The sequence below is a fragment of the Chinchilla lanigera genome, unplaced genomic scaffold (genome assembly GCF_000276665.1).
Source record: "Chinchilla lanigera isolate Chin_1 unplaced genomic scaffold, ChiLan1.0 scaffold00039, whole genome shotgun sequence".
Taxonomy (NCBI): Eukaryota; Metazoa; Chordata; class Mammalia; order Rodentia; family Chinchillidae; genus Chinchilla; species Chinchilla lanigera.
Window position 1 is genome coordinate 19818040 of NW_004955440.1, and position 21284 is coordinate 19839323.

Sequence of the window (21284 nt, forward strand, 5' to 3'; positions counted from 1 at the left end):
GTATGAAAATGATTCATGGACTTTAGAAGCAGAATACACATTCTGTGCACCTTCTGAATATATTTTTTCTTTCACCTCATCACACATTTCATCCATCCCAAGAGCCCACCGGACGCAGTTCTTAAACTGGTCTCTCGCTCTCCCTCACAGCCTTTCGCAGAAAGACCTGATCATTTATCCTGAAGTTTGAGCTGTACAACTATGTTAAATCCACCTCTAGTAAAAATAAGTTTAACGTTTACTTTGAAAATATCTATTTTACTCTTGAAAATATCTATGCACATTTCCCTTGATATCATGGTGATGCACACATTTCTTCACCATGATTCTTGCATATTCTCACAAACCTATTAGACTTAGACCTCATAAGATATTACTTTATGGCACGCTGTACTTCTTCCAGCATTCAGAGAGTATTTTACGTACTTAAATTAATGTCTTCAGGTAAATTAAGAAAATATGTATATTATTTAAGGGAAGAGGAACAGTAAATGGAATGTGATAACAACCTATGAATGACGAGGAATTGTCTGCATCAAAGAGAATGATGAATGTGAAATAAAGCTAATGGCTTAAAATTACAGAGGGGATTTTAAAGTAAAGAATAGTTACATAATTTTCTCTTAGTAAAAAACTTTGATAGTGGGCTTAGGTTTGGGAAATTAGCTTAGAAGATGCAGAAATTGTGCCCTCTCCCTAACTGACTTTGTGGAGTAGAATGCTGAGGACATTCAAATTTTAAAATAACAAATAAAGAGTTTGACTACTGTATACCTTATTGTCTTTTAGAAAGGTTATAAAACTACATATTTACTTTAATTACTTTTTTCAAATGATATGTAAAAGCAAAAAGTTTACCTAATTGTGAGATACTATGTGATATTTTGTTTGTTTGTTTGTTTTTGTTTTTGTTTTTGTTTTTGTTTTTGTTTTTGTTTTTGTTTTTTTCCGGTACCGGGAACTGAACTCAAGACCTTGCGCTTGCCAGGCAGGCGCTTTGCCACTGAGCTAAATCCCCAGCCCCCTATGTGATATTTTGATATACACACTTGCATTGCATAATATTTAAATCAGGTTAAACCTGTCTCCACAAACATTTATCATTTTCTTTTGATGAAAGAAGTCAAAATTCTTTCTTCTAGTTTGAAATATATAGTACATTAGCATTTCCTGTAGTTACCTGTTCTCTCATTGTACAAAGAACGTCTTACCCCTGCCTAACTGACACTTAGCACCCACTGACAGCCCTTGCTCCGTGCCTCCTTTTGTCTCTATTCTCCAGCCTTTGGTGACCACCATTCTACTCTCAACTTAGATGAACTCAGTGATTCAGATTCCTTATATGAGTGAGACCACGTGGTACGTTTTTCCACTCTTGAGTTACTGCATTTAACACAGTGATCTCTAGTGCCACATACATTGTCACATATAACAAGATCTCATCCTTTCATGACCAGATACCACTGTATATTATGTCACATTTTATTCATCATTTAATAACAATTAGATTGATCCTATTTCTTGGCAATTGTGAATAGGCTTGCAGGAAAAACCCTTAAATTATGGCTTCATGAATTGACATAACCAAAATTTAAAAATTGTTAGAAAATAAAACATTTAGCAGTTTAAGTGTTTATTTAAATATCTTTTAATCATTCATAACACAGCTTGCAGGTCCATACGTACAGCCTAGTGAAACATTTGAAATGTAGCATGTCATCCTAGATAGAGCTCTGCAGAATAATTCAAAAGAAAAAAGTAAAGTGGTTCCACTACTTTTGAGTGGTATGAACTTTAGTAAATCATGTAATTTCTTTTATGTATAGATTTTTATGTTCATTTTTGTATTTTAGATATTTTTAATTTTTGTATAGGAGTTTTAGCTCACAGAAAACTTGCACAGGAGGTACAGAGTCCTTAGAAATTCCCTCCCTTGTCCCATCCTCCTTCAGCATCCACATCCACCATCAGTGTGGTGCGCCTGTCGTAATCAGTGAACGGCAATGACACATATGTATTGACTGAAAGCCGCAGTTTACATCAGAGTACATGATTTGGTTTGACAAATGTATGACTGCCTGTACCCACCACTGCAAAGGCATACAAGATAATTCACTGCTCTAAAACTTTCTGGTGTCTAACCTAATCTTCCTTCCTTCCCTAACCCTTGACCATGATTGATATTTTTACTGTCTCCATAGCTGCATTTTCCAGAATATTATATAGTTGAAATGTATGTAGTCTTTCAGACTGACTTATTTTAATTAATAATATACATTTAGGGTTCCTCCGTGTCTTTTTCAGGATTAACAGCTCATTTCTTTTATTTCTGACTCCACAGTGAAAAATCAGTTTATTTAGCCATGTACTTCTTGAGGGCTTACTGGCTTCCAAGTATGAGGAACTATGAACAAAGCAGTTAGTGCAGATTCTTGTGTGAAACTAAATTTTCAGTTTATTTGTGAAAATATCAAAAAGTGTTATTGCTGGGTAGTATAGTAAAAGAATGTTTGCCTTTGTAAGAAATTGGCTGTTTTTCAAGTGGCTGTGTCATTTCTGTGTTCTCTTTCCCCAGCAATGAAGGAAAGTCCTTGTTTCTCCAGCAGCATTTGCTGTTGTCAATGTTTTGGATTTTAGCCATCTTGAATAAGGGTGTCTTGGTATCTTATTGTTGCATTAATTTGCAATTACCTGATGACATGTGATATTGAACATCTTTTTGCTATATTTCTTGCTTTATGTATATGTTTTTCAGTGAGGTGTCTGTTCAGGTCTTTTGTTCATTTTCTTAGTATAGTTTTTCACATGAAAAGGAAAATAGTATTTGTGCCATAGAAACTCTGAAAGCAAAAACAACCATCTGAAGTTTTTAGCACAGAATCTAGCATGTAAAGTTTTCCACACAGAATCTATGCAGTAAGTATTGAGTGGTATTATTATACACTGTGTTCACTGATTCATAATACCACATTTCAGTTCCAGGTGGATCAACTCATTTACTGTCCTTGCTTTTTTTTTCTTCTTTGTTTTTTAAGACTTGGACATGTTGTTTTGCAAAATTAAAAATATTGACTATTAATTTTATATATTGTGTGTCATAGCATACTTTATAGAATGTGGGCAGTTCGGTTCATAAACGCCAAAATATTCTGAAAAGATACATATCATAAAATTGCCCCAGAAGGTCACCAGATGATTTGGGAATTTTACTCCCAGACTCTGAATCTCTATATTAAAAGAATGACTATAGATAAACCAGTTTTCACTTTGTAATCTAGGAGAAAATCTAAGGTACCCTAGAAATTGAGGTACATATCAGGATAAACTTACAGTTTCATTATTTTTTTTTCTGAAAATATCATTTTTAATCAGGTCGCTATGTAAATAAAAAGGCATCTCGTATACTATTTGCCTAATCATTTTTGTATCTTTGGCATTTTAAAGTGACTTTTTATATTTTCATAAAATTAAGGTAAATTACAATAATATCTAAGTTGAAAAGTCATACTCTAGGGAACCTTTCAGTAGTTTGGATTTAAATGCTGACTTATTTCTTACTAGAACATTAAATTCCTTTATAAAATTTACATATAAAAGTTAAAGCCAACTATTCATTTTTCTCTAAAAAGTACATATGTTAAAATAGCATATATTTGTGATTGTTACTATTATATAGCCTTTTTATACTCAAAATAAGAGTCACTCAGAAATAGTTCATATAAAATTATAGAGAATATACTTTTCATTTAGGGTCTATAAATAGAATAACAACAAAATTAGAATCAAAATTCTCTGACCTTTTACTGCAAAGTGCAGAGCCTGAACAACTGCTGAATTGCAAATATTTATTCAAGCTCTGTTCTAAGCCTGCAAGCAAACAAAGTGTATTTGGGTTTCTGCCAAGGACATGTTAAAAAATAGCTATAGTTTGTGACTGAAAAAGATGTGGCAGTCTATATTAAAAGTAAGAGTCATAAGTTAGGAGGCAAACAAATTTTAAATTGTCAGATTAAAAATGGCTATTCAGTGTTTTATAAGGTGATCAATGCTAGTTACATGAGGGATAGAAATTGCTCAAAAAACAGATTCAACAGAAGTCAAATACTCAGATGTAATAAAGTACAGCATTAATTTTTCTATAATTTTGTGGATAAATCCAGATAAGTCTAAGCTCTTAGTAACCATCTCTAAAGACACTTTTGTCAGTACTTAGTTTCACAAAGGTTTAAAGAGAGAATGGGTTATCATTAATTGTGATTCATAACCAGTTATGTATTTCCTCTCTGTTCAGAAGTTCTTCATAATTTATATAGTGTTATATGTAATTTATTTTGACATTACTCTTACTTGATTAACATAAATACTGTTAGTATAGGTGTTTTAAAGTCTATTTGAGTTTATGAGTTAAACCAATTAATCCACCGTCATCTAGGAACGGAGAAGGAGTTCAGGGGCACATTAGGCCTGCATGAGGCCCTGTGTTTGATCAGTAGCACAATAAGGCAGTGAAAAAGATATATCGCCATCACCAAAGCATAGAAATTAAGCTGGATTGACATAGTTCAGGTATTTATTGCGTTAATAATTGCATTCCTTAATACTTGCGTATAGTGGTGGTGAAGTACGTTGGTGACAGTTACACGACATCTGTGCTGTGCAAAAGTCGACTTCTCCACTAACATTTTAACTTCTTTTTACTTTCCTGCTCCCCTGCTGTCTCTCCTCAGGATACACTGAGCATCTAATAACTAGTGGGGTGTTAAGTAGTACGAGACCAGTAAGTTGACTAAGAACTCTGTCATAAGGCTTATTCTGATGTGCGACTGCAGCTACAGGAAGTGAACGAGTGGAAGCCCTATCCTAAACTCAGGTGCAGCTAATTACACCTTTGCATATACTCTGTCCCCATCCCCAAACTCTGTATTCTCACGTTGTGAATATGAACTACTATTCATCTTTCAATGGTAGGTTTTAAAATGGAACAATGGAAATTGAAAAGACTGATCCTTCACTCCATTCCTGTAGCACCTTGTATGTACCTGGAAGAATATCTGGCAGAAAACAGATAAACTTAATAAACTTAATAAATTAATAAATGTTACATTTAATACTGATTAAAGTTAAGTATGTGTGACATTGAGACACAACATGCATAATGTGTGAGGAATGTGTGTATATTCACTCATGTGCATATGTGTGCAACAGTATGATGTATTTGAAGCTATTGGAGTAGAAAATCAGGAAAGATTTTATGGAATTAGATGTATTTGATCTGTGCTTTAAATATAAAGAAATCATCAACAGGTACAGAGACAGAAAAAATATCAAGCATTTAAAGTAGCATAAGTCAGATAACATGAACAGAAAGCAGGGGTTCTTACCCAGTGGAAAAGTAATTCATCGAAGATACTGCACTAGAGCAGCATAGATAAAAACTCTGGCTGTAAAATTGAAGGGACTGAGTTTGTGCCTTGACAGTACCATCTCCAGTCATGTGATTTTGGACATACTACTTCATCTCCTGCTGCCCTAGTATCTGTATCTGTCAACTGAGAGAAAAGAATAATATATACTCTACTTCATTGCCACAGGGAGGACTGTATGATAATACGCATAGACAAGATTTATGATCTGGTACATATTTTTATCATATATTGTAGTTACTGGTGTGAAAAGTTTTGAAGAGATTGTAATTGTAACTAAAAACTAGACTTTAAAGGAAGTAGGAAGTCACGGTAGACAATAATTTTATTTATTTTTTATTATTTTATGTCAGTGTCACATTATTGTGTGTGACTTTGTGAAGCAGGGTTTTAAGAATATCATTAAAATGGAGATTAATCTAAGCATTATAATTTGTATGTAACATTTAGAAAAAGATGACATGCATGTTACTGCTTCAGAAAATATTTCTAAAAGCTTTTACTTCTTTATGAGTATTGGTAATATCAACCAATACAACTGCATGCCAGCATCTCCGAACAGATGCTGCACTTGTCGTTCCTTAAACTAGAAATTTACTACATTTTCTTTTTGAAAGATAATCCTTTCTGTTCTCAGTCTCATAATATGGGGCCTCCCCTAACAGTAACTGGATTACACTATGCTTATGCAATTAAGGTGTTTTGGAAACTAAAACCATACCTTGTAACGAGGAAAAACCCCGTTGTATGAATGGAATTAGGTGACTTTAGTTTTGATTCTATAATTGACCATGCCAGGAAACATATTTTAATAGGTGTGATGAGGAGGAAAGAAGAAAACAGGTGACGAGAATGGAATATTTTCAGTGCAGGTCAAGGCAGTGAGTGTCAGCCGAAAGTGAATTCGGCAAAGTCTTTCACATTCTCACAAGTGACAAGGAGACCCGGAGGCAGGGCTGTAGCAGCCTAGTTGAGAAATTACTTGTATTTGTGCGTGATAGTTCTTGCCTAAAATTAAATTATATTTGTTCACTGAAGGCCAGGTTCATAGTGACATTAGGTTTGACTCAGTTCATAAGGTGTGTAACAATACACACTTTCTCACACTCTAGATGACGATAGACTACATGGTCTATAGCAACTGGCCAGAGAGTAATTAGGTGTGACTCAGTTCATATGGTGTGTAACAATACACACCTTCTCACACTCTGGATGACGATAGACCACATGGTCTATAGCAACTGGCCAGAGAGTAAAAGGGAAAACTATCTCATTTGCCGTTAATGGATCTGAGAAAAGAGATGCTCACTAAAGAATTATTTAAAACCTATCCCAAGTCATCTTTTAATTAATTGGAACCCCAAAATAATAATTGATAATAGTCACCAATGACCCAAACTTTATAACTTACCAGCTACTATGATGGGTCCATAAATAGGTTTCAGCATTTATGTTCATAATCTTATGAATTAGATATTATTATCCTTTTTTGTGAGACAAGGTCTCTTCAAGTAGTTTAGGCTGGCCTTGGACTCACTATACAGCCCCACTATCTTTGAAATCATGATGATCCCCCTACCTCAGCCTCACAAGTGGTGGGGTACAGGTATGTGCACCACATTTGGCTTATCATGCTTTATCATTTATAGTACATTATAGCAATTAAGGTTCAGATCATTTAAATAACTCATCCACGATCTAAGTGGTAATAAACAGTGTACATCTACATTCCAACTTCCCATAAGTCCACCTGATGGTACTCTGCCTTAAACATATTTTTAGTATGAACTCTGCGCCATATTGTATACCTGCCACTGACCCCCAACATCTGTACTTACATCCTGTTTTGGAAGCTTAACAATCTGTACTGCTGGTTATTATTAAAAACCTATCTTTTCTTTTGTTCTGGGAACTCAGAAACTGAAGTTTGATTTTGAAATATCGGTTACTAAGTTTCTCTTTAAAGTTTAATTTTCTAACAAATATAGATAGGCCTTTCTTCTTGCTACTTTTACTTTTAAAAAATTCTTTGACCTGGATTGAGCAATAATGGCAAAATGACATCTGAGAATACGTTGTAAAATCAAGTACTTGTAAATAACAGAGGACAGTATTGAGTTGAATTCCTGCCAGAAGCTTTTTTCTGAAAGTCTGGCTGTGCAAAACATGTTGAGCTTTAAAGGGATTCCATCTATTTGAAAACTGCAGTTTCTGGAAGCAATTTATGTATTCTTAATGGCTTTGCAACCGGTGTTCAAATAGAGCCTTATGCCAGTAGTAACCCTAATGTTATTAAACTTTGGAGTACACAGTGTATTTATGTTTTATAAACAAGATTTTAAAAATCATAAGCTTCTTCAGAAAGTTATAGTTTAAATTTGGGTTCAGCTCACTGTAATGCAATAAGGAAGACAGTCAGAGAATGTCAAGTGATTCTCAAAATTACTATAATTGGGGGATGAGTAAAATTTGGGAAATACTTTAGAAGAAACAGCTATAGACCTTATTCAATAATCTTTAGAATAAGGTGAACTAGAAATCTGGTTTTTTGTAGGTAACATGCTCTGCATGCTAAGTTATTAGCTGATCAGTTATATAAAATCAACTACTAATTTGAATAAAAAATATATAAAGTAGGTATAAGGAAGACAATGTGTCATTTGGTTAAATCCATTAACGTTTTGTGTGTTTGTGTGGGTGTGTGTGTGAAAAATAAAACATACAGTCATGTAGTGCCCTATAGTTAGGGACTTTTCTGGGAGAAGATGACCAGCATTCATTGTGCACACAATTTAGGAACTTTTCTGGGAGAAAATGACCAGCATTTATTATGTATGCAATTACTTCATTCAGTCCTCACAACATCTACAAGGAATCATCAGGATAGGCCTCAATTTATAGGTAATAAAATTGCAGTTTGAAGTGATTAAATAATTTTCTCAAGGTCACACATTAATAAGTATTTGAACTTGGAATCAGTAATTGACATTAAATAAGTTTGGTGTTCAGATCTATGCTTTGTGCTCTAAGCAAATGCCCTCCAGGGAAAAATGTCCTGCTTCCGTTAGACATTAGTATATCAGCAGTGACTGTTATGTCCAACTCCTTGATTGAAATCAGTGGGGCAAAACCTAAAGATACTGTTTGCTTAGGAAGAAAACTGAAAACTATGTGTCCCACGTTAGAAATGAACAATTTTCCTATTCATTTCAAATATACATGCATATTTATATAATTTTTTTAGTTCTCGGATAAGATTTTAGCACCCTATAATTAAAGAAATCATGAGGTATAAAAGTTATTCATTCAAAGCTTATATTTAAATGTTAGTAGGAATTTTAGTATGAGTTTTGGGTATAAATCAGCTGCTTACTTTCTCTTACATGAATTTTCCAAAATCTACTATTCTCCCTGAAGTATGGAAGTAATAGAATCTGATTCATAGTGTAGCAAAGATGGTTACTGACATAAACATGTAAAGTTTGTACAGCATAATGTTCTATACATGCTTAAGTATTCACTATGTAATTAATGTTGTCACTATTCCTTTATTGTTAATAATTAAGAGTTTTAACCAATAGCGAGGGGAACATAAGCAAACAGATTTTTTCAGGCTAATGAAAACATCATTCATTCATTATCTTAACTTTTAAAGGTTTATGATATTTTGATTTCCTATGTTTTATTAGCTACAGTAAATATAATAGGTGATAGTTATTCAGACAGTGCCTCATATTGCAAACAATGTTTCATAAAGCTCTCTTAATTATCCTAGGACATACATACTATTATTATCTTAATTTTAATCAATAGGAAAACTGAGATTTAAAGATGCAAAGAAACTTTCTCAAAGTTCAGTAAATAAGATAAGTGGTAGGCAGACATGACCCTAGGGTTTTCTGCCAGAATATTTCTTACTCTACGGGGCAGTAAAAAGCGTTTCTGGTGTTCACTCTGTAAGAATGTTCACTTTTGTTATTTCTTATTTTTGTCCTTATTACAGCAAGTTGGGTCTTGCAACCACAAAATCATGTTTGACACTCTTCTATGCCAAAATAGACATATTCGGTTAAACATTTGGTAATATATTTCTAATGCTAAACTCTTACTCCTGACTACACAATGCAACCTAATACAGAAACAGTATAATATAGGGATTCAAAGTATGAATCTTCAAGCCAGATTTCTTGAATTCAGGCTGTAGCGCTATGAGACCATTCCACTTGGTAGCTGTTCTGTTACTCCACTCCCCCTTCTAAATATGGGAAGTAGGTAATGGCAACTTTCTCAAAGTGCCATGAGGATTAAAGGCAACATCTAGGAAGAGCTTAGATAGATAATTGACCCAAATCCCACGCGTATGTTACTGTTGCCGGGATCATGGCTTAACTGAAGGAGATTTGCCCTTTTCAACAGTTAGGGAAAGAACACTAACTTAAAAGTCAAAATTCTGTTCCTACTCTTTACTATCATGATGTACTGCATTGCCAAGGCCTAATGCCTGCATTTCCCATATGATTATCAGCAGCCATGGAAAAGACCAAGAGAACCCTAATACTAACACTAAGTAAAGGGAAAATGGAAGAAATAAAGTCTAAATTTAACCTTTGGGGAATCAAGCCTTTAATTATTAAGGTACTTAGGGTGCTACAACATCTACAGTGTAAAACAGGCATTCAGATGTTCACATTAAAATTTTATAAATACTGTTAGTAAAATGTCAGTGTATGATTTTGAAGGAAAAGAAAGATAAGGATTGTATCCCACTACATGAAATTAACTTTTCTTTTTTCCACAGCAAACTGGTATATATGAGGTAACTGCCTTATATATTTGAAAAATATATGAATTTAATTACTACTTTCACTACTAAATAGATTATTAAAATTAGCTGCAGCTCTCCTGCACTGACTTCTCTTTTATCAATTAGCATTCATAATACCCTCTTTTATACATTTATTGGGAGTTTGAAAGTTCAGGCACAGAATTATGGTTTGTATTTAAACAGTGATTAAGAGTGACTGCTACATCAACGGGACACGGTAGTGTGTGGCTGTATCCTGGGTACTCCAGAGGCTTTGGCAGAAAGATCTCAACTTTGAGGTCAGTTTTTTTAACTTAGCAAGACTCAGTTGCAGAAAAGGGGAGAGATGAAGTTGTAGCTCAGTGGTTGAGTGCTTATGTGTCATGTTCAACGCCCAGAGTTTATGCACAGTTAAAAAAAAAAAAAAAAAGAAAAACAGACCACTGTCCCCACTTTTGTCTGGTGATTACTTATCTTTGGTCCTCTTGAAGTTTAGTGATAATGGACAGATTAATATTTGTGGGAATTTTTATATGTTAGTAATTTGCCCACATTAGTAGGTGAAATTAAATTTTAAAATCCCTGGATATTAGCAATTCTTTTTAAAAAATTGTCAGAATACACTTATTCAAAAGATTTTAAAAGATAGAAAAATAGTAAAATTATTCATATTCCCAATTTTTAGAGTTTTTTAACATTTTAAACCTAAGTATACTTAATGGCAGGGGAGACCAAAAGAACATGGGCTATATTAAGAAGACTTGCAACAAGTGATTAAAATAATTTATGGGAGTACCTTAATGATACCAAGAAAGTTTTCAAGAGCTTTAACCTTTGTTTGTTTTTCTGCTGTTCCTTTCACAGTTTCAATCGAATATAGGTACACAAATAGAAGACATTTCCAAAGCATGGTCATTGTTTTGGTTTAAAATCTAATTTTACCTGTGTTGTTTTTAATAATTTGAAGTCAATAAATGAATAACAATGTCAAAGCTTTATAAATTGGAAAACATAAAAATTTCTCTCATTGCCAATCTGCAGTTAAGATGATGAGCTAAGATAAGATGTAATTGAGAGCTCACTTCTTTTTTGCAAAAGCTATCCAAAACTGGTATTCAAAAAATAAAATATAAATTTTAATTGGGATGCTTCAAAGTAGATATAATTATGTTTTCTAAGAATATGAAAGTGTCATAGCATTCTTCTGTATAGAATGCTTTATCTTACAGTTGTTTCTTGAATCCAAATTATTTTTAGATAGGTCATACTTAAATTTGTACCTGAAACTATTATTCAGTTTGAAGAAAGGTAGGTGAATAACACTCTAGAAACAGGACTATGTGACTGCCCTCTTTGCTCACAAGATGACTGTTTGCATGTTTTAACCAGATTCCAGACTGGAACAAATGTGAAAATCAACATGAGCTCATCACTGTGGAAACTGGCAAAGCAGCAGATGCTGCTACTGGAAATAGCTGGGACTTCTGAGTCTTTAGATAAAAAACATTTTGTGGAGAAAATATATTCCATGCATTGATTCACAAATTAAAAACAGTATAAATTATTATTAAACGTGCTGTATTCCAGTGGCAGTATGTCTATTTGAATGAGGTGATGCAATCTAGCCTCTTTATTTCTGACATTTTTCTTTCTCAGTTTTGCTTTGCACCACACTGAGTTCCTCCCTTCATCCAAATTTAATGCTCATTCAATAACAGAATGGAAAGTGTTTTTAGTAAAAGTAGCGAAAAGAGTTGTTATATTAATTAAATTTTTAAAATAACTCTACCTCAATTATTATTCATTGTCTCCTTTAGCCAGAAATGGCTCATGGATCATCCACATAAGATGAGTATGTTGTGGCTAAAAAACAATATAACCAAAAGACACACACACACACACACACACACACACGCACACAAGACCAGATGCTGTTACACAGCAAATATCACACAATTAATATCTTTTGCACTGAGGCTCTTCCTCTAAACCTTATCCTGTGCTGGGTGGGGAAGTGCCGTGGAGAGACACGAAAGGCAAGCGAAGGGACAGCACCCTCCTGTCATGAAGGCTATGTTTATCAGTGTTTCCCCAACAACAACTGAACAAACGAATCAAAACCACAGGTTACGATGGTGTGCTCAGATTTTGTTTCAATATTTACGCAGCTGTTGGAAACAGTGGAGCAGAGTTCATGAACTGAATTCAGTTCACCTGCAACATTCTTGTATCTATCGAAAGACAAGCCGATGTGTGGAATGGAAGCGCTAGGCTACGCTGAGTGTGGGCCAGCGCGTCAGTCCACCTTGCTTATACAATTTTATGGAATAAGTTTTTGTCCCTTAAATTTTTAGTGGAATAAGACTTTTTTAAAAATTACAATAACATTGTAAGGATAATACTTCCACTCAATGAGAGAAGTATGTTTCTGATCTTTTTCCTTAAATTGAAATTATGATATATACAGAATTTATGAATTTATAGAGAGTGGTTGCTCTTAGATACAAGTTTAATGATACTTCAGATTATTTATTTTATTATTTCATATCTTAACGGATAAGTCCAAGATGTATTTGTTCTCTTGGTTCATTCTTCTATCAGAAGTTTTGTTAAAAACTGAAGAAAGAGATGTTTAATCTTTTCTGATGAAGTGGTGACTTACAATTATTTCTTTTGCAATATTTAGTCAGAGGCTAGAAAATTGAAACTACTTACTGGTGCTGTGTGCGTGTTCATAAAATTTACAAATAACTTTGTAGGTAGTTTATTTTTCTTCATATGTGAATGTTTCTGTAACTTTTCGTGACTTAGCATTTATTAAGAATAGTGATATTTGGTCACAGTCATATTTGCTCCATGATAGTTATAGTGATAAATTGGAAATGGGTTTTTAAATAAAAGATTATAGGCATCATGCAAAGTAAATCCCCCATACACAAACAGGAATTAGAATGATGCTAATACATTTTCTCTACAGTTTAGTAAATCTGCACCCAAGAAGGTACAGTGATTTAATCCCTCTGAGCAATGAAATTCTTACATGTCTTCTCTAAAAGACTTTATCAAGGATTAGAATAAATTAGAGTTTGAGTACCTAGTTTAGTCCTTGTCAAATGACAGGCTTTTATTTTCTATATATGTTTTTAACCTAAAACATGTCATGTAATAACTAATCCTTGTGTAATATATAACTGGTAATATTCATTAGACCGGATTTTGGAGAGATTTAATAAAGTGAAAACTTTATTAAACTTAAACCTGTGGTCAAGTTAAATTTAAAAATCTTTATAATCTTAATTATGCATTTTATTCTGATTGTAAATATTGTATTTGTGATTACTATTTAGGAAGGAAAACAGAATATTTCTTTATTCAAAGTATTCTCATCTTAAAACAATAGAAATCGCTTATGTGACAGGGCAATTGAAATGAATGAAGCAAGAGACTGTCATTTCCTGTTTAAATTGCACTTAATTATTAAAAGAATGATTTTTAGTGCATCTATCATTTTATATCTTAATGGCATTTGATAGAAGTCTGATAATAAAGGGAAGAGGAGAGGTGAATATTACTACATTCAGAAATGTATATAATCTATTGTAAGACTGAAATTTGATACATGGCTTTAATCTACATACTTTCACTCTTTCCAAAAGTGAGTGTTCAGAGGTAACTGATTTGATAATAACTCAGCCTAAGAAAGGGATTTTTGAAGAGAATAAAAATATGTGAATCAGAGCACCATAATGCAAATGATATTCAAACTACATAATAAATATAGCAAATCACAATTGGTATCCAGAACCCAATTCCATAATTTCCTGGAGCATATCAACTGGCCCAGATTACTGATTTTAGCATTATAGATTATTAAAACTTGAGCAAAAGCTAATTCTGGCTTTATAGGTCCACAAGAGCAGAATAAGCATTGTGACTTTTCATTGTTCAATATAGAAATATCTTTAGTTTTTATTAATTTAGGAGAGTTATTTTGGTTCTTTTGTCTTTCATTGTAAGTTTTCACTGTGTAATAGAAAAGTGATCTCTCATTTATGAGGAGCCAACTATGTGCAGATGTTACGTGATAAACTTTACTGCTCTGTACGTGTCATTTTATTCGTGCTCACAGAAAGACATAAGTGTTGTTTTCTATGCTCTAATATGAGGGAAATAATTCTCAAATATGTTCCTTAAGTTTACTGAGTGGGAAAGTGTGGATTTAGTAGTTTATTTTGTATATCACATTGCTTCTTAAAGGATAGAAAATGATTGCATAATTTGTTCATCTAGCTCCTTATAGAAACATATACATTCTGAAATTAATCTGTTCAGAGTTCTCTTGGTTTGTGACTAAACAACAATGAATGATATTGTGATGTACTAAACTTGCAGCACGGCCAGTGTGAGTACCTTCTTTATCATTAGAAGGAAATACATGTAGCAAAGTTGTTAATGTATAGTGCAATTCCTATCCTATCATCTAGTCTACTCAGGTAAATAAGTGAGCAAAATGAATTATTAACCTCTCTTTATATGTGCTTGAACTAAGCATAATGTATCAAGGCTTTTTTTTTCTGCCTTTAGGGATGACTTGTCAAGCTCGAACATCATACACTGAAGATGAAGTCCTTTGGGGTCATCGTTTTTTCCCTGTAATTTCTTTAGAAGAAGGATTCTTTAAAGTTGATTACTCTCAGTTCCATGCAACATTTGAAGTCCCCACCCCACCTTACAGTGTGAAAGAGCAAGAAGAAATGCTTCTCATGTCATCCCCTTTAATAGCGCCAGCCATAACTAATAGCAAAGAAAGGCACAATTCTGTGGAGTGCTTAGATGGACTAGACGACATTAGTACAAAACTTCCATCAAAGCTTCAGAAAATTACTGGAAGAGAAGACTTTCCCAAAAAACTCTTGAGGATGAGTTCTACAACTTCAGAAAAAGCCTACAGCTTGGGAGATTTGCCTATGAAACTTCAACGAATAAGTTCAGTTCCTGGAAACTCAGAAGAAAAACTGGTATCTAAAACCACCAAGATGTTATCTGATCCCATGAGTCAGTCTGTGGCTGATTTGCCACCAAAGCTTCAAAAGATGGCTGGAGGAGCAGCCAGGATGGAAGGGAATCTTCCAGCCAAATTAAGAAAAATGAACTCTGACCGCTTCACATAACCAAACACCTCCTTAGGCATTATTTAATGTTTTGATTTAGGTATAGTCCAATATTTGGCTGATGAGATAATCCTCCCTGCAAAAGTTTGGAAGTTTCATTTCCCCCAGTTCCATAATTGTATTTGAGAACTCTCCATCCCCAAGTATTGCAACTGTGCAGAAAAGAACAGCTAAGAAGGGAGGACATCATGAGGAAGTTATTACTGGGCATGTATTATCACATCAAGCATGCAATAATGTGCAAATTTTGCATTTAGTTTTATGGCATGGTTTATATATGGCATATTTATATTGTACATTCTGGAAATATATATATATATAAATATATATTTAAAGGAGAGGTACTCTCCCTATCATTTCTAAAACATGTATTAAGCCAAACATGAGTGGATAGCTTTCAGGGTGATAAAACTACACACACACACACACACACACACACACACACACACACTTCTATATACATGCACATACATATATATCTGATACAATTGTGATGTTTTGTTCAAAACTGTAGTTCTTGTGCATGTTTACTTTATTAGACTAGAAAGGCTACTGGCATTAATTATTGATACCAAATATTTTAGCCTTAAATTATTTGTCATTTTAAAATCTGATTTAATGTTTTTTGCTGTTTAAGGTCATAGGGGGTTTTTAATTGTACTTTATCATGAGAAAGTCATACAAGTTTATGCTATTTGTGGCCTTCCAAAACTATAATCATGTATTTAGATTGTTAATTTTTGAACACTCCAGTACATGATATACCATTCAAATTTCTCATGATTTTTCAAAATTGCTAGAACTGGAGATAAATAAATGTTGATTAATTTAAGAATGTGCCCATTCCTGGACTACTTAAAATCTCTAAAAATGTTATGAAATGACCTAACACAAATATGTGCTCTGAACAAATATTCAATTATTCTGAAAGCAAGTAGCCAGGTTATATTTGAATATACCAGAATCTGTGAAATTGCGTAGTTAATGGCCTCTACTTCAAACTGAATCAATTGGAAACATATTTACTCTTCTTCTGATACTTTTGTTCATTAAAAAACCAAAATATATCGTTAAAGACACATGACAATACAATGAAGCGGATGATAAATACTTATGCTCAAAATATGTATGTCTACTTGAGTCTTTTTTATGCTGTTCTCTTGTTTATGGCATTTGTTGTAAGAGGATAGACTTTTTCTTCACCTGGGGATTCCATCCAAGGCCTGTCATTCACAGTTAAGGAGGAATGTTTCAACAGACCTGAGAGAAATTAAAATGAAATGAGTTGAAAATATATTAAACAATTTTTGTTGAACACTGATTTTTCTAAGCTCACTATCTAATAATATTCATAACTCACTAGTAGGAACCAAAACTGTTGGCCAGTAGAAAAAGTTTTGGAATGCAGAGACTTTCATGAAAATGTAGAAGGGCTTCTCATCAACATACTATAACTTTTCATGTGGAACTTCTTTGGGCATTGCAATGTAAGTCTGTCCAGAATTAATCCAGTTCTCACTGATATATACACCACTAATGGATGGTTTTGGGTACCATCATTTCCTATTTTTAGCAACCTAATAATAATTTTATTATTGGCAAATTATTACATCAACAATTCCATCATTAACTATAATAATATCTTCTGGCTACCTCTGTATCAACCAAATTCTGTAGGTGCAAACATATACCAGGGAATTATTACTGGCAAAATGATCGACCTTGAGCATTCATCCACTGTGAATAGAGTGGTTGTCCTATCCCTTGATCAAGTTTTCTTATTTCCTGGTTGTAGGAAATAGAGAAAGAGGGACGAAGGGCATGGTGTATGTATTAGCAGTGGAAGAAACTGCATAGATCATTTAGTCCAACACCTTAAGACTAAGCAGAGCCATAATTCACTTTGGAGAGTCATTGCAAATTGTTCTTGGTATCAAAAAGAAGAACCAAAACCAAACTCTCTGAATGTATTCATTCATTCAACAAAATCTTTGCATGCCTTCTATGTCCTAGGCATTATTCAGTTCCTGGAGATTTGAGCATGACCAGTTCCCAGGAGCTAATTCTTCATGGACAGTGCATACCAGTGGGAGAGTAGGGAAGAGACAGACCAAACACAAGACACGCAATCAGACAGTCAAAATATCAGTTAAATGAAAAGAAGGGAACATAATAGGAAATGTAGAATAAGGATCAATTATTTTAGAAGAGGTAACTACCTAAAGGAAGTGGGCAATATTTGAACAGAGACATGAAAATGAAAAGAGCTACTTTTGCCAAAATTAATTAATGCAAGTGAATGATTATTGTTTTATCTTTTTCCACATATGTGTGGGAAAGGTATGATTTCTGCATGTAATTGCAGTTTAACCCCTAGGTTTCACTCCACCCAGGAAAATTCCAGTTTATGTCTGTTGTACTTGTGTAATTAGTAGCACTCCTTTCACTATTATATTGTCTTGGTTTGGATGATATATGGTAAAGTTTATGTTCAGACTAACTAAATTATAAAGTATGATATATTTGGATAAAAATAAAGAATTGCTTTTCTTCTTCCTTTGCTGATTTTTTTGACACAGATAATTCCAGGCTAAATCACCTGATTCATATATTTCAGCCTGAAGGATTTCTTATTGAAGTGATTTTGTGTAACATTTGTTTAGTCTGTATATGACCTGTCCCAGCAGTGAAGTTACACATTTCACTGAATGAATAAAAAATAAACGTCAGTATTTTCCTTTCAGGATGTTGTAAGAGCTTACATCACAGAGAGTAGAAGTCAATTTAAGTCAAGATAATTTTTAGTCCACCAGTGTTATGGCTTGTGAAAAAGAAACCATAATGTGCTCATCAAACTGTGTAATTCTACTTAGCAACTGGAAAATAGACCCTTTTTATAATATTTTCATGAGATAGCTCTTGTTACAGTAAAACATTTCATTCTATTTATCAAAATATTGTAAATAAAAGAAATATAATTATTTTGATAATGTTTATCTTCAATTTAAATATTTATTCTTTTCAGCAATATGGGAGTACACTTTGTAAATATATACCAAATGAAAAATAAGAATATTTTATCATTAATTGTTTCTGAAAAAATTCATATGCTGTTTTAAATTCATCTACCTATAGATTTAAATACTAGGAAAAGTATTCAATTGTCTTGGCATTTGAAAGCCTTTCTTTTTGTCTTGACAGGACGGTTTCACATAATGTATTGTTTCTATTGGTGGGAGACTGAGGTCATGGAGAAGTTAACTTACATTTTATGCATATTTTGAAACCTTTGGCCAGTCCTTACTATGAAGAGGGTCAGCATGTCTATGAACTCAACTTCAGAATTTACGCTTGAATTACATTGTACATATTCAAATTAGTACCAAACTAATTGTACTTTCTGGCATGCAGTATATAATTATTGAAATGTACCAGATTATTTAAGTTACAAAATATAAACTCATATTCAGCACTGCAAGTTCAGTTTTATAAAAATCTATATTAAACTTTTGAAACATGATTGGGTTTATTTTTAAAGTGTGCTTATCATTTTTCCCCTTTTCTACAACCAATTGTTCACATTCTTTGCTTCCTTTCATTTATCCTAAGACACTAAACTACTGAGAGAGGGTGATTCAGTGCACTGCAAGTTATTCCTTGAGGGTTCCTTTTATTTTTGCTTCTTATTGCTGAGATACTTCAGCAAGATGAAACCAGAACTTAATAATGTGATGACCTGGGACTTGCATTTCTTGGTGGAAGCTTTGTAAGCATCTCTGTAAGCATATTTTTCTAATCTGTTAAAATGTGTAATCATTCTTTACCAAGGTACTCAGTTGCTTCACCGGACAGTGCTTCATGTAGAGAAGTGTGCTTTCAGGCTTAGTTCTGTGATGTGTACCCCATTCCCCAGGTCGGTACAGAGCTGACTTGAAATGCGAACTTGCCGTCTCTTGTAGCTTAGTTGGGTTCAGAGAGACTAGTCCTCATCACTAAGTGGAACTGTTGGCTTCTTTTTTCCAAATTTGGATGTTTTTCCTTGTAGTTTCGCGAATTCATGGCTATTTCACAATGTCCACGCTGTTTATGACCGGTGCATGCTAAAGAGCACAAGTCAGTGAGGACCCGCTGCAGCCTCGTTGCTGATGAAGACTCACGTTCGTACTGCAGTTGTCCTTTCCTGGCACTGACTGTGTCGGTCTACTTGAATGGTGACTGCTTACATTATCCGAATCCTTGGAACAACTCCACAGGACAGAAGCTATCCTCCTTTTACAGCTGAAGAAACGCTTTCTCAGAGAGGCTCCTTACTGGTTTTTTAAATTAAATCCAATACCGAGGTATAGTCTGCATCCGTACAAAGTCCATAGAGAATATTTTAAAAAACAATTTAATATCCCATATAATTTGGATGCTTGAAAATAAATATTGAATGACTGTGCTCAGTGGTTTCAAACCTGCAGGAGGTTTTGTGCAATAAGGTTTGCGTTTTTCCTTGTGTAATTTGGAGGCCTGGAGGGTGGAAGCACTAGGAACAGAGAGCTGTACTTGTGCTAAGGACTGTGTGACGCTTAAAGGAAAAGTGAAGTAAGTAGAAGCTTAAGGTGATACAGAGGAAGGTAGAAACTTTGGTCCACAGAGATAGTGGGAAGGTTAAAAAAACACTAGCAAAAATTCAAGAGTTTACTTCATACTTAAAAAGTTTATAAAATATTTCAAATAGGGGCTGAGGATTTAGCTCAGTGGCACAGCGCCTGCCTGGCAAGCGCGAGGTCGTGAGTTTAATTCCTAGTACTGGAAGAAAAATAAAATATTTCAGATAGGCAGAAAATTTCCTCATTCCCATGTATGTCAGATTTAGAGGTTAAAAAAGATACATGGTATTTTACCACATTTGCTTCATGTAAATTGAAAAATAAAAAGTGTGAGAAAACTAACTGCAATACCCACCTCTTTTCTTCCTAACCCTAACTATCCCACTTCTCTCCCTTTCTCTAGAGAAATCACTATCTGGAAATCTGTATTATGTTTTCCATGTGTGTTATTGTGTATGTGTGTACATATATGTGGATATCTATATATACTGTAAATATATACATATTACTATACATATAAATACATTGATGTACAAATATATGCTTAATATAAATATGAATTGATAGGTACCTAATCAGAGCTTTGCTTGGAATTTTTCTGCCTTTTCTTGGATCATGCATTTTCTTCATTTGTCCATTTTATACATTCCCTTTCTTTTATTTCATTTATTTATTTATTTATTTATTGGTACCAAGAATCGAGCTCAGAACTTTTCTTTTAGTAACCTTAAAATCAAACCTTGCATGTGTGACCTATTGAAATCCAAATTTCATTAACATGTTTTCCTTTCTCTTAAATCTAAATTTCATTACCATGTTTTCCCTTCTTTTAAACAAAAAAAAAATATGTAAGACCAAGTTAAAGTCAGTGAAATATTCTTCTCTTTCTTTTCCTTTTTTTGAATTTTTGTTTTGTTTTGTTTTCTTTCTGTAATACTCGGGACTGAAACCAGGATCTGTGCCCTGAGCTACATCCCAGCTCTTTTTATTTATTTATTTAGAGATAGAGTCTCATGAAGTTGCTGTGTCCCCTGGCTGGGCTTGAACCTGTGATCCTCCTGTCTCTGTCTCCCAGGGCTAGGGTTACAGGTATGACCACCATGGCCACATTTTCTGTTATTCTTGTATAGTGGTGCACCTTTTCAAAACGTTTTAATAAAAATTGTTCGTGATTTTTTTAAACTAACACTTTTTATTAGCACTTCTATGTTTTTGGATTCTTTTTTTTTTTTTTTTTTTTTTTTTACAGGTTTTCATTATGTAGTTGAGGCTGGCCTTGAGCTCACTATGT

The 21284-nt window shown here is 33.7% G+C and overlaps 1 protein-coding gene across 1 annotated transcript in view; it reads left to right on the forward strand.

Annotated features, from left to right (window-relative positions):
- The window catches only part of Kcnj3 (potassium channel, inwardly rectifying subfamily J, member 3), a gene marked incomplete at its 5' end in the record, with an annotated part of 120877 nt that extends 101959 nt beyond the window's left edge, over positions 1 to 18918 (forward strand). The window contains 1 exon segment of the mRNA XM_005390821.2: positions 14812 to 18918. Within this exon segment, the coding sequence (XP_005390878.1) occupies positions 14812 to 15398 (587 nt within the window). The 3' untranslated portion in view covers positions 15399 to 18918.
- Between the last annotated feature and the right edge of the window lie 2366 nt (positions 18919 to 21284).